The sequence below is a fragment of the Podarcis vaucheri genome, assembly GCF_965113315.1.
Source record: "Podarcis vaucheri genome assembly, chromosome: 2".
In the NCBI taxonomy this organism is placed as follows: Eukaryota; Metazoa; Chordata; class Lepidosauria; order Squamata; family Lacertidae; genus Podarcis; species Podarcis vaucheri.
Window position 1 is genome coordinate 94,285,611 of NC_138760.1, and position 14,641 is coordinate 94,300,251.

General features: G+C 41.8%; 1 protein-coding gene and 1 long non-coding RNA gene across 3 annotated transcripts in view; one reads left to right on the forward strand and one right to left on the reverse strand.

Annotated features, from left to right (window-relative positions):
- The window catches only part of PLXND1 (plexin D1), a 159,036-nt gene that overhangs the window by 119,052 nt on the left and 25,343 nt on the right, over positions 1–14,641 (forward strand). Inside the window, exons 24-25 of the mRNA XM_082209178.1 lie at positions 99–229; positions 1,911–2,109. Coding sequence (XP_082065304.1) covers positions 99–229; positions 1,911–2,109 — 330 coding nt within the window. The remainder of the gene's footprint in view (positions 1–98; positions 230–1,910; positions 2,110–14,641) is intronic.
- The window catches only part of LOC309525535, a 125,510-nt gene that overhangs the window by 73,028 nt on the left and 37,841 nt on the right, over positions 1–14,641 (reverse strand). The gene's annotated exons all lie outside the window — the stretch shown is intronic.

Below are 14,641 nucleotides of genomic sequence, written 5' to 3' on the forward strand. Positions count from 1 at the left end.
GCTGCTGTACACAGTCTTAAAATGAAGTAGGTTAGTTAAGATGTATGTGATGGGAGATGGAGGGACTGTTCTCATCCAAATTGCTGGTTTTGCCTTAGATTCCTGAAAATTGTAGACCCAACATGGAAGAAGGAATTGCGTTGTTCTCAACCTTACTCAACAACAAGCACTTTCTCAATGTCTTCGTCCATGCTCTTGAGCAGCAGAAAGATTTTGCTGTTAGAGACAGGTAAGTTTCTCTTTTAAGATTTTAAGATAACTTTAGGTGGCACACAAGTTCAGCCTAATTTGACCACACACCTCTTTCACCCTGCAAACCTGGATGAGCCCTGCTCTGATTTTGGGCACTTAAAAAGTACTTCCTGTTTGATAAACACAGAATCATTACTTGGTTTTCTCTTGAGTTCTTTTTCTAAACCTGATATCTGTGCTTATAGGGGAATGAATGCTTCCAGATGTTGTTGTTGTTTTTTAAAAAAACAAACTCAGAGCAACTCCAAGTCTTAAAGATAACCTGTTCACATTCTGTGTACTCGGAAAGATATTAAAGCAATACTAAATAAGCCCTGGACTGCTGGTTTTGAATGCATTACATGAAATAAATATTTATAGCTTATATAAAGACCATTGGGGCTCATTCACACACTTACAGATGGGATTTAAAGTTTAGTACATACGTACCTCAAATCAACCTTGACATACCCTCAACATATTACAGAAATTCTATCTACCTGACAGAAGGAAGCCAAGCAACACCTCAGGAAAAAGCAGGTGTAGGATTTCATCTTCACATAAATCCTCTTCAGATATCCTATTTTTGTTTTAAGTTGCACATGGTTGCTGGATGCTGCAGGGACAAGCAGGTAGCCACACACACCTGCCGCCATTGCAATTTTCATCACCCTCCACAGATTAAAGGACAAGCATCTGAAGCAGAAAACTTCCTGGAAAATCGGGGTTCTAAAATGTTTGGGGAGCCTCCCTTTTTCAGAAGGGCCGGAGGGCAGTGTGGGGCTGGGCTTGCATGCTTGTCCCTATGGGGTGGGGGGAGTTTGCATGTTAATGTGAGGACAGAATGCCTGAAGAGGACTGGACTTCAACAGTCCTTGAATTGAGGAGGGTCAAAGGAGGAGGAATTTGATATCCTTATGAGCTAAGCTTGCTTCCACAGCACTGTGGCTAAAATCATTTTCTCTTTGCTTTTCTTGCATCCTCTCTGCACTATGACAACTATTTAGGCCCTCTTAGTAGCCATTTACGCCTCCTCCTGAGTCACTAGCATATCACAAAGTAGTCTTCACTGTGTTATCGTGGAGCAAGGAGGATTAACCTGTTCTGAAGTGCATTCTGTGGCTGCCTCTGTCAGCAAGAGACACAATATATGGTGCTTAATTCAGAAGCACCCTGTATAAAGAAATGGCAACTGGGGAGCTTTTAAAGGATGAAGAAAGTAAAGTAGTTGGTAGAGCTGCCTGGCTGTATTTTATGGTTATTGTACAGCGGACCTAAGTAGCCTTCCATCTCAAGGGCTCTGTATATAACCCACATACAAAAAACAACAACCATATCCTCCTAAACATCATGCTGTTCCTTTATTTCTTTAAAAGATACAACTATGCCATTTTCCAGCTTTCTGGTGTTAACCTTCTCTATTATTCTACAGAGTGCCAGAACAATGTTTTTTTCTTTGAACGATTGGCATCCATTTCTATCGGAGGGGCATAATACAATGTGATTATGCACAGCTGCAATACAAATGGTTTGAAGCTTCAACAATTTTGAAAGGCTTTGCGCAAAAATAAAAATAAAAAATCTGGAATGTTACCATGGTTTTAATTTCTGTTCACGTTGATTGATGGGTCCCAGTTGTGCTATCAGTCTCAAAAACCGTCCATTAACTCTTCTTGCAGATGCAACCTGGCCTCCTTGCTCACCATTGCGTTGCATGGGAAACTGGAGTACTACACCAGCATCATGAAGGACCTCTTGGTGGATCTCATTGACGCATCTGCCTCTAAAAACCCCAAGCTTATGCTGAGGAGGACAGAATCTGTAGTTGAGAAGATGCTGACCAACTGGATGTCCATCTGCATGTACAGCTTTCTTAGAGTAAGTAGGAAAGACCACTTAGCTTTGGGGGAGGCTGCGACCTAGTGTGGCTGTGGGAAACTGGGCAGGGCACCTTTGATAGTTCATTGTCTCCCCCTGCTCTCTTTTTAGGTAATGGTGGCCCAGGAGAGAGATTAAGATATAGCGTTATCTCACTTTTTATCAGCAATACTTCAGTGTAGAATAGGTTAATGGACAATGAGTTGTCCCAGGCCATCAAGTAAACTTCACAGCTGAACAGAGATTTTCAGATATCTAAAAGTATATAGAACCTCTGCCATTTAAGCAGTTGTTGTGAGGTCCCAAAACAGTAATGCGTGTGATCTCGGTCCAGTATACCTGAAGGAGCGTCTCCACCCCCATTGTTCTGCCTGGTCACTGAGGTCCAGTGCCTTCTGGCGGGTCCCTCGCTGTGAGAAGCCAAGTTACAGGGAACCAGACAGAGGGCCTTCTCGGTATTGGCACCCGCCCTGTGGAACACCCTCCCACCAGATGTCAAAGAGAAAAACGACTACCAGACTTTTAGAAGACATCTGAAGGCAGCCCTGTTTAGGGAAGCTTTTAGTGTTTAATAGACAATTGTATTTTAATATTCTGTTGAAAGCCGCCCAGAGTGGCTGGGGAAACTCAGCCAGATGGGCGGGGTATAAATAAATTATTATTATTATTATTATTATTATTATTATTATTATTATTATTATTATTATTATTTTCCATTTAGCCTACCATAATAATGTTCTGGCAAAATAACATACTAAGGTGATAACTAGCATAGAGGGAAGTTGTCTATGTCATCGTATTCAGCATTTCCTACTTCTTTATCCCTCAAGTTTTTCTAGGGAAGAATTATTCCCATTGATGCTGTTGTGGAATTTCTGTTCGAATGTCAAATGTTAGCCTCTCAGATTTTGTTTCGAAACAACTGCATTTTTATCATAATGTTTCAACCAGGATTGTTGATATTGGCCATATTTCTTTTTGAGGGGCTCCCTCTGATCCTAGAAAATTATTAGGCTGATATGTCTATAGCCCAACATGAGAAATCCAAACATGAACACAAAGGCTGCACCTGTTTATGCAAATTTTGTAATTGGCTCAACTCAAATGCTGTCAGCATACTGTCTGCAAATGTTGCTTTTCAAGAAAGGAGTGGAGGCTTGGAGTTTGCTTTCAAGAATTAGACTCAAATTTAGTTTTGGATTTTTTCAAAAAATACAATTTTATGCTTCAAAACCTAATCAGTGATGACCAAAACTTCTGATACTCAGCTATTTTATTAATGAGCCCCATGAATCAAGGCTTTTTATTTGTTCAGCTCCCAATTTCTCGTTCCATACTTTCATCTAAGTCTTGCCTTACCTCAGCTTCTTATGCTTATTAGCATAAATGTCTACTGCCCACGTTCACTAGTCACCTTTGAGTCCCTGACGTATGTTCATTTCTTGAATTAATGTCACATCCATTACAGAAAGAGTTTTAAATTTACTCAAAGTACTATATCCTTTAATGGACCTTTTAAGTTGAGACGTAAAGAATTTGTATGCAGTTTGCAGTAAGCCATAGCTGTCAACTGTCCCTTATTTGGTGGGAAAGTCCCTTATCCCAGCGCTGTGTCCCGCTGCTGTCCCTTATTGATGATGTCCCTTAAATTTCCCGGGTTTCAAAAGAAGCAGCTCCTCTCCCTCCCTCCCTGCCAGCCAGGGAGGAGGGAGTCTCCAACTGTGTTGCTTGGCTGTGTTGCTCACCCAATAAGGAGTCTAGAACGACTGGGGGTTGGGGCTTGCATGCCTTGTGCCGATCAAATCGGCCACGTTGCCTGGGGACTCACCTTTGCTCAGCGCTTCCCAGCGGAGAGGTGCCGGTGGTTTCCCTTGCTGTATCCCCTTTGCCGGGTTGCTGCGCTGTGGGAACCACCGCTTGAGGCTTCATTTGGCTGCTGGCTGGGCTTTCTGCTTTTGGCTCGGAGGGGCTCAGAAGTTGAACATACCTGTGCTTGGAAAATCCCTTATTTTGGCTGCTGATCCCTTATTTTCGAGGCTACTGGTCCCTTATTTTCAAATCTGTAAGTTGACAGCTATGCAGTAAGCAGCAATCCGTGGCTACTAGCCACAATGGTTATGTTCTACCTCCACTGCCAGAGGCCTTTGAATGCCAGTCACTAGGAATAGCAGGTGGGCAGAGTGCCATTGCATTCGTGTCCTGCTCCCTGGTTTCTCTGCAGGCACCTGATTGGCTACTGTGAGAACACGATGCTGGAGTAGATGGGACATTGGCCTAATTTAGCAGACTCTTCTTACGTTCTAACCAATAATGTTGAACACCCCCACCAGCACCCCCGAATGACATAATTTGGCTATAATTCCCTCATTAAGATGGCTTTTTCAGTTCCAGCACTTCTCAGGTAGCCGCCATTGCCATTCTAAGAGAATGAGGGAAGCGTTCATGGTGAGTTCTGGCACCCCCTTTTCTAGAAAAATAGCACTGCTTATTAAAGTGAACAATATTTAGAAGTTTGGACTATTTTGAAAGGGGATCCCAAGGGTCAACTAGTGCAACCCCCTGCAATGCAGGAATCTCAACTAGATCATCCATTTCTCTGATTTATATGATTTGTATGATGTGCCATTTGACTATAGGCATTCAAAGTCTGAACTGCATCACATATTTAAACAAAACCAGTTTGTTCATGTGCGGTCGGTGATAGACATTCAACAAGCCTGGGAAGGGAAAGAAAGTAGGAGACGTGTGTTTTTTTTAATTGCATGCTATGGTGCTAAAATCTGCTGATTTTGCATATACTTAGCCTCCCGGTTAAGAAAGTGGAGACCTCTTTTGGGACTAGAGAACTCAGCTGGAATCCGATACAACCAAACTCAGCTGCCTAATTTCTTCTGAACGTTGTGCAAGAAAGCCTTGGGAGGGGATAGAGCTTTATCTTACGGGACCTCTGAGCAGGATGGTCTTACAAAAGAAATTAACAACGGCTGCAGTTCTCATATGGTCTTTTATGTTCCTCTGAGCTCTCTTCTGCTGCTCTCAGATAGGCACGCATGAAGAAACAGCCACTGTTTACTATCGCTCCAAGGCTTCACATCCCACCTTGCGGCTGTCTGAGGGCAGGAGAGCTATCTCAGAGGAAGAGTTTGGTCTGCACAGCCAGGGTGAAGGATGCAGCTTTCATAGCAGGAGAGTGAAGCAAAGATTAGGACTCTTAAATGTTAATCTAAAACATGAAGCTAGCTTGTAAATAATTTGTCCCCCCCAGCCTGCCCCCCATCTTTTAAACCTGGCATGGTCCCAGCTAAGAGAAAGATAAAAGACAGATGTTATAAACATAAATTGATTCTCCATGTGTGCTGTGATAATGCTTTAATTCTGTGGTATTTTGTGGAGCAGCCGATAACTGGCTGAATCTGGGGAAAGCCTGCCAGTAAATTAGACAATTTGGAAGGAAGCTGGTTTTGACAAGGGTGAGACAGTGCCACCTCTCCTTCTGCTGTTGTTCGTTCGGCTGAAAATCAGCTCTTGTCTACTTAGCTGTAGAACAGGAAAAGGCAGCATGCCAGTGATGAAGTTCAATATTTTAAAAAATATTTTGTGTATATGCATATAAAATTGCTTAGCACTTTTCATTAGGAACAATACTGCTTTTAGAAGCGAAGTGATAACAACGAACACATACAGCACTTGTCCTGAAATATACAGCTGATGTTCTGGTTTTGTCTTAACTGATGAGGAAATGTCTCATTGAAAAACAAAGTAGGATAACTACCCCTGACTTTCTGGCTTGCTGCTATGAATTGTGTGGTCAGGAACAATCAGGATTAATTGGCGACCTAAGGGAACATAGTCAGTAGATCTTAAACTCATCTCAGTCTCAGGTAGAAGTGCTTTTAATCATCCAAGTGAAGATACCGTGTATTATCTCATACATAGAAAGAATTGCCGCATCTTTTGCTAAGTACAGAAGGGCAGTCCTGCTGGATCAGACCAAAGGCCCTGGTAATCCAGCATCCTCCTCTCACACTGACCAACCAGATGTTTGTAGAAAATAGCAACAACAACAACAACAATAATAATAATAATAATTTATTATTTCTACCCCGCCCATTTGGCTGGGTTTCCCCAGCCACTCTGGGCAGCTTCCAACAGAAGGTTAAAAATACATTAAATTAAAATACATTAAAGCAGGACATGACTGCAGCAGCACTCTCCCACTAGTGATTCCCTTCAGCCGGTATTCAGAGGCATACCACTCCCCATCTGGAAGCTGTAAGTCTAAACCTGAGCATCACAAATGAGCACCCCAGTGAAGACCACATCCTTTAATCAAGTGAGCCCAAATTAAGAGACTGGTAAGGGACCACCTGATTTCATGATTTGCTTATGAGACACTTGGTAGTGGTGAGAGACTTTTGACTGCTTTGGAGCACCTCTGAAGTCCAGCACAACTGGAAAACACAAGCCCAAACCAGGAGTAGGGTCACTCAATTGCATAGATGATTGGGGGTACTCTGATGCAATGAGGTTTCTCACTGCTTTCAAATGTTCCTGGAATCCTGTCCAATGTCAGAAACATGGTCTCTCCTGTCCATTAAATTGGAGGAGGGGCAGAATTGATTGTGGCAAGCACAATCTAGACTAGCTTAAAAAAAATTCTTTATGTGACAGAAGATAACTCTGGGACCTGTCTGGATTCCAGTCTCAGACTATAAGCTCCCACTGCAAGCCCACATTCCTTTATGGATAATGTAACCAGACAGAATGGTCCCTTCTCTCAGGAAACTAAGCAAGCTCTATAGGTTTGCTGATAGGTTAGTCCTAAAGGACAAATTCAGTCATCCAGTTTACATCAGCTCTGCTCTCTTTTTGTAAGCATTTTGGGAAATCTTAATGAGAAGGCAAAGTATAGTTTCAGAAATCATATTTGTCCTACACAGTTGTGGCTACACAGTATGATGATTGTAGTGTTCAGTGATCCATTTATTTGTGGTGGCTTCGGAGATTTTTTTGTTAAATCTGGTGACAATTAGGACTGAGAACATTTCTGCCCACACACAAATTTCCTGATGATATTCCTGAATCCACTCAACAGTTTCCTAGAATCACAGAAAACAAACGATAGGTGGCTGCACATTTTGAAATGGTTGGCCATTTCGGCATGCACGCTTGCAGGACCAAAGAGAACATGTTCTTGTTGTGTTTAATTTCTTCAGGTGTGTGTGCCTCCAAGGTAAACGTAAATGTAGCAAAAGCCCATAAATTTATTATTCATAACATTAAATGTTATGCTGCACCAGTGTCTCATTATTACAGTTGCCATCACAATAGAGTAATCGCAGGGTATGATAGAACCCTTCTTCAAAAGTGCCTGTGATGTGTTTTCCTCCTGAAAACATGAGAATATCAGGAACGGGGAAATAACAAAGAGCACTGTGGCAATTGTAAAAAAATGAAAAAGCAGTTTTGGTGATACAATCACCATTTTGCTCTTACATAGTCAGGGTGCAGTCCTAACCGCTGGCAGGCAACAGTGGGTGGTGGAGCCACCATTCCTTCTGAAGCCCCCCTGCTTTTCTTGGCCAGGGCAGCAAAGTCTACATGTTTGCTGTACCACCTTCAGACCAAGCAAACAGGTCCAATTTAGGCCCCTTTGCCACAACCTGCCAGGAGCTGGACAAGCTTAGGATCCAGTGATAACTGAGACAGCTCAGCTCTACTACTCTCTCTGTCCCCAGATGCACCATTTCAATAATTTATGCTGCCAACCTTTTGACATGTATACTGCTGGTGGTTGCTTCCTCCCACTCAAGTTTTCTTTAGGCAACAGTGGGAAACTTCTGCAGCAACAGAGCCTCATCCAAACCTAGTCCAGTGCAGTGGAACCAAGGTTCGAACTGTATAATAATCAATGCTCATTCTTTTTGCATTTCATGATCTTCTGACTTCACTCTTCTCCCCAAAAAATCACGTGTGTATATTTGTCAGTTTAGGATTACACTTTATAATGTTAGATGAAGTGGACTCTGGTCCACAAAAGTTTACACCATAATATATGTGTTAGTCTCTAAGGTGCTACTAGAGTCTTGACTACTTCAACAGACTAACTTCAACTCAGATTAACAATGGAATGTCAGCCCAGGTCTGCTCAACCAAAAGAAAATGGAAGTCACAATTGATTTCTAGCTGCAAAGGAAATTAGACCCACAATCTGCAATTTAAATTATCCGCTATAAGTCAACCATTTCCATTATGCACCACATTTTTGTGAACCAAGCCCAGTCTTACAGGCAGCTTTTGGTAAAGAAATTTACTAGCCCTCCTGTAGCACTGGGCCGTGAGACATATGTGACGATGGGTCTGTTTTTAGTTCTTGAATTATCCCCATTAATCACAACATCTATTTGAAACAGCTGCTGCAAAAGGTCCTTAACAATTGTGCAGTGGAAAAATTCCAGCTGCTTGTATTTTCCCTCGTAAGTTAGCATTACATGATTTAAACATTTGTTTTATATTAATTCTGTGCCAAACAATCCATCCATTTGTATTGCAGAATTGGAGGGTTGAAGAGCAAACCATCTAAAAATGGAAACATTCAAAAATAGTCAAATAGCCATTCGTGGCCTAAGCAAAGGGCAACTCCAGTGATGAGCCTGACTAGTTGGTTCAGTTTGTAAATATAGCCCTATTGTGTAAATTAAAAGGCTCAGATTTTAGGTGCTTTCACAAATGTGTTCTGCTGCCCAAGAGATAAGAGAATTTACAAAGAACTGCCTGGTGTAATTAGGCTATTTTCATTGCACTTGGACTCACTCAGCCAAACTTGACTAGACTCAGCACCTTATTGTTTTGGTTACTCTGCAACACAAGTCGGCTAGACTCAGACCTCCTTCAAATGGGCACCCAAGGATGTGGTGTCCACTTCACAGTGGTGCAGTTCCATGCTGCTGGGGTGTATGTCTGAATACTGTGGCCACAGCATGGCCGCCAGGAGTGTTAACACTGTTGACAACAGCAAACTATGGTTTAAAGCTAGCTACCAATTTTGCCTCATTGGGGGGGAATCAAACAACTTTAATTGTGACTTCATGGTTTGTTTCTCCCATGCCAAGGGAAGAACGAAGAGGGAATGTCCAGGTTACATGTACCATTGCGTTACTCATTCACAGTAAAACTTTGATAAGCCTGCAACCCTGGTTTATCATGACATACAAATGCAGCTATTTGTATACAGAGTGACTCACGTAGCTTAACCCTTAGGGAACAACTTCATACAATTTATTTTGCTTCAGGGTCCTTCCCCCCCCTCCCCAATTTGCACGTGTCTCGTTCTTGTGCACAAATTCACATTGTGGTCAAGGTCTGAGAGTTCAGACATTTGGGGGAGAGAAAAACAAAGAGTTTCAAAAGCACAAGTCTGAAAAGAATTCCACAGAAACACATTGCTTCAATTCAGACAGGAATTAATGTTAAAGAAATTTTCATGGTTAAAGAAGGTGATAGTTTGGTGTGATGTCTGAAGCGATAAATCATGGTTTGCAGTCAGCCAGCAAAGCTTTGTCTGAAATTATGTTTAAAAGTATATTTGCAAGGCATGCTTTTGCTGAATTAATCTGAAACCATAGTTGAGACTATTACTCTTATAGAAAATGAAAAACACAGAAGGAAAAGGAAAGCAAGCAAGCATCTCTAAATAGTGGTTGATATGGAATCGTAAGAAATGGTTCAGGTTTTAAACCATAGTTTGGCATGATATCTGAAGTGTACCAGTAAAAATATGATGTGACTTCCAGAAAGTTATTGTATGTTTCAGGAGAAGAAGGTGCCTCAATAAAAACCTAGATTTGTCGTAACAAACTTAGGATTTTATTAACTTATAAGTGAGAAACCCCAGAAGGCTTTTGCCTTTTGTCATACAATGAGAGCCAAACAAGCTGTGATGTTTATTGCATGATTGCAATTAACGTGTCTGGTTTTTAAATTTTTAATAGCAGCTGCAGGGGATCAGAATTAAGACCAAGAAGGTGGGTGGACACTTTTCCATATGCTGCAGTCCCAATAACACCCTCCCCAACTGCTATTGGAAGCTGTCAATGTAAGCGTCTCTCCTGGGGTTGAATTACAGCTTCAGGTGGGAGCACTTTCAGTGGGATTCCAACATGGGGATGGGAGAGAGTTAACTGTGCTTCCCTGCATGCTGTTTACCCAATTCTCATCTCACCTGCTCCCACTGTACAGTCACTATTGATGGTTTAAAACTAGGTATGTTCATTGCAGTCGTATAGGTACCATCTTTCTAGTTTGGCACTAAGAGAAGCAGTTTGGAGTTCTCTGGAGTTAGCTTCAGAAACCACAGGGGGAAGAATCAACTGAGTCCTCTTTGGAGTCTAACTAAATGCTAATATACGAGCCCATCACAAATGAGATTCTAGCACTTCTTTATCTTCTCTTAATAGGACAAGATAGGCAATTCTTTTCAAAGATTAAGGTTGCATAATGCAGATTAGTCTTTTAAACACTCAGTTGTACTCATCATCAGGGTAGTTTTTTCACCTTTTCAGTGTATGATGAGAGACAAGGTAGGAATAGTAACTTAGTGGTTGTAAGGATGGAGCCTTAGACGGTGTTGCCAGGGGTTCTTCTGGACAAATGAACATAGAGTGCAAGAATTTGCCGTTTCACCTTGAAAATGTTGTTATTATTTATAAAAAAATATGCATATACCACTAGATCATAAGCAATATCAATGAAGTTTACAACAGTATATATGTGCAATAAAAAACATATCCACACATTTGAAGTTAGAGAGCATCAGCTATTATGGAAAAATGAATTATTAATTGCCTCCATAAGCCAGGCAGAATGGGATAGTTATCAGCAGGCATTTAAAGGTTGAAACAGAAAGCACCTGCTGAATCTCTGTTGGCAGAGTATTCCACAGGACTGGGCCAATGACACTCAAAACTCTTATTTCATGCTGATGTCAGAAGAGCCTTGCTAATCCTAAGGTGCCCTGGATCTACGTCATTCAGAGCTTTCAAAATTAATAACTGGAACCTGGCTCAGATAGGCAGCTAGTGCAGATATTCTAGCAATGGTGCCACATGTTGTCAGCTAAGTGTCCCCATCAGCAGTCAGGCCACTGCATTCTGCACCAGATGGAGCTTCCAAACCAGGCCCAAGGGCAGCCCTACACAAAGTGAATTGCAGTAATCCAGCTTCAAGGTTACCGATGCATGGACATCCCTGTCCAGGAATAGCCATACCTGGCAAACCAGGCAAAGCTGGTAAAAGTCACCCCTAGCCACAGAGAAACAGGGGGCAAGGATTCAGCTATGGTTCTGTGGCCCAAAAGCTAGCCAAAGAACTAGAATGTGAAGCCAAGATAGTGGGCATGAGACACTGGAGTTTACTGTTATGATCCCATTGTTAGCCTCCATAAAGCAATGTTTTTAATGTAAGAAATGACTTTGAATTGGGGTAGTTGGAATAGTTTTGTTTGTGCCCTCAGGCACTTTAACTGTCTATAATATGTTCCCAAGAGACATCTCTAACATTGTTTCAGTCTCATTAGAAGAGTAGCTTGTAAATTTAACCCAAGAGTTCATTCTTCCCCTCCCAGTTGTTGTTTAAACCCAGCATATAGAAACAGAGCTTCATACAACCTATATGGAACAGTTCAAAGGATGCCAACTTTGGGTTTCATTAATACAAAGTGATTTTACCGCCCAGGGTTACTTGTAAGAGCCCATAACATTGCAGTTACAAATCACCAAACATTTCATTAAAAAGCAAATATAATAGAGAAGAAAATGTGCTCTGTAAATGAAACATACTCGGAGTCGAGTGTGAATTTCATATTCTTTATTCAGCTCATAGTAGCAATGAATGAAACTTTCCCCAAAACGTCTAGCTATATATACATTATTTACACAATGGGCCCCATGTGATTGGCTAATTCCGGGCTGCTCCTGTAGGCCAATCAGGTTGTGGATTCACTTCATCCAGGAGCCTGATTGGCTGCTCCTGCAGGCCAATCAGGTTGCTGATTCACTTCCACCTGGAGCTGGATTGGGTGGCTCCTGCAGACCAATCAGACTGCTGCATTCTGGATCCTATTCTAGGATTCAGCTCAGTACATAACGGTAAATGTATTCAAAACATCCCTTTTCCCCACAAATAAGCACATTTACATCCCTCCCCAAAAAAAGCCTAGTCCGAAGGTGGTTTCAACTACTTCCCAAACCAATTTCCCAGCAATAAATTTGAAATAAATTCCAAGTTATCCACTTCATCTGTAGTCCCTCGCTGTCCACTTCCTTTCCAATCTTTGAAATATACCGACTTTCTGTTTCTGCAGATTTTCACAACAACCCACTATTTCTGGGATTCATAAACACAAAGAACTAGCATGTCAGAGGCTGGGACTTAAATGGTTTATTTCTTGTGTAATAATTCTTGTTGTAAAGTCTACAGCATGAATAGTGTAGCTGCAGCTGAAATTCCTGCTTAACTGCTTCTTGCTGTGGCACTCTCAGACGTAGCGGGGGAGAAATGTTCACATGCTCTGCTTAATCATATGCGATACATGTTATGCCAAGGCAGTAAATATCAGCTCTGTCACTGTGGCCTTCTCGCAAAACACTTTTACTGGCTTTGGAAGCAGGTTTATGATTCAGGTGCAATTTGTCTCTGGCTGAGACTCTGACGCATTTTGTGGTGGAGACTCAGCTACATGCCTTACAAGGCGGTGGGGGTGGGGGGGGAAATCTGATTTTAATACACAACCACCCTATGTTCCTCTCTAGCATTTCACAGTAAGGTCAGCCTTTTCAACTACTCCCTTACAAGGTACACACTCTTCCTTCTCAGAGACGAAAGCATGGCTACAATCTTTAATGCATTAGCTAGGGAGTTAGCATCCTTGAGCACAGTAGGATTGAGCTCCAAGTAAACATGCATAAAAAGGTAAAGGTAAAGGGACCCCTGACCATTAGGTCCAGTCATGACCGACTCTGGGGTTGTGGTGCTCATCTCGCTTTATTGGCCGAGGGGGCCGGCGTACAGCTTCCGGGTCATGTGGCCAGCATGACTAAGCTGCTTCTGGCGAACCAGAGCAGCGCACGGAAACGCCGTTTACCTTCCCCCTATGTATCTACTTGCACTTTGAGGTGCTTTCGAACTGCTAGGTGGGCAGGAGCAGGGACCGAGCAACAGGAGCTGACCCCATCACAGGGATTCGAACCGCCAACCTTCTGATCGGCAAGTCCTAGGCTCTGTGGTTTAACCCACAGCACCACCCGCGTCCCTTACATGCATAGGATAAACATGCATAGGATTGTGCTATAAAAATCCGAAGCAGAGGGCAATCTGGAGCACTCTCAGTATTGTCTGCTTTCATTAAAGCTTGATTGCAAGAACATATGTGAAAACCAAAAAAAAAAAAAAACCCACATCTGATTTTATTCTGTAACAATGGCCATCGTCATTCTTGGGTCCAAGACCCTTGATATCTTTCTTCTCCCTCCCTACTTTGAATAAGTGTCACTATTTCCCCACTTGTAACTCAATGAGCCCTAAACCACAGTCTTTTCTCCAGTTTTTGTGAGACTTGACTCGACAAAGCACCTTAATTAAGCATGTGTATAGCATTAAGCACGCCCTAAAGTACATCTCCATTCAGAATCAATGCTTTGATAGCTCTGTCGTTTGGAGCTATAGTTTCTCCTCTTCATGCAACTGCTGTGTGACTCATGCAGAAAAATCGAGGGTGTAAAATTCAAACATTGCAAACTGTTGACCACAACAGGCCCAGTTAGATGTGGGTATCTGGCAGAGTGTTGACAAAACCTTCAAATAAGAAGCTAGTATGATTATTGTTTTAGCATAAGAATGCTGCTTGTTGCAAATTAAATCCTGGCGCTTACACAACAGATGGCATGTACCCATCTTCAGCCGTATAGTAGCATCCCAAGTGTAGCAAAGCCAAAGCTGGCATTAAACTAGCTGCTGTAGTGATGAGAAAGCATTAATAGCGTTAGCATCAATCAAGCAGAGGAATCGGAATGAACAGACGCTGGCCACTTGGATTCCTGAAACATTTTTGCAGTAATTGTACTTCTCTTGCCCTTAGCAATTAAGAAGTTCGGAAGAAGTGTGCGTGTGCATGAATGCATGAGGGGAAGAGTGAAATTGAATTACAGAAATGGTAAATTAATATAAACGTTTTAGTTGGAAGAAAAAAATATGAATATTAAAAAGGCTGACATATAAAGGATTTCTGAATTAAAATACATTGGGGTTAGCTTACAGTTATTTGACAGTGAAACTGGATGGATTCAATCTGGAAAATTGCCTTTGAAATCTCTGAAAAACTGTACTGAGAACGTGAATAAAATTACTGTTATCCAATTTATGTGGTATCAGTATTGAAGTACTGCCAAGTAAAATAAGCATGGCGTTAATGTCTGGATAGGATCCAGATTGTACAATTGATAATATTACCTATCCTCCCAATATAGAGACATATAAA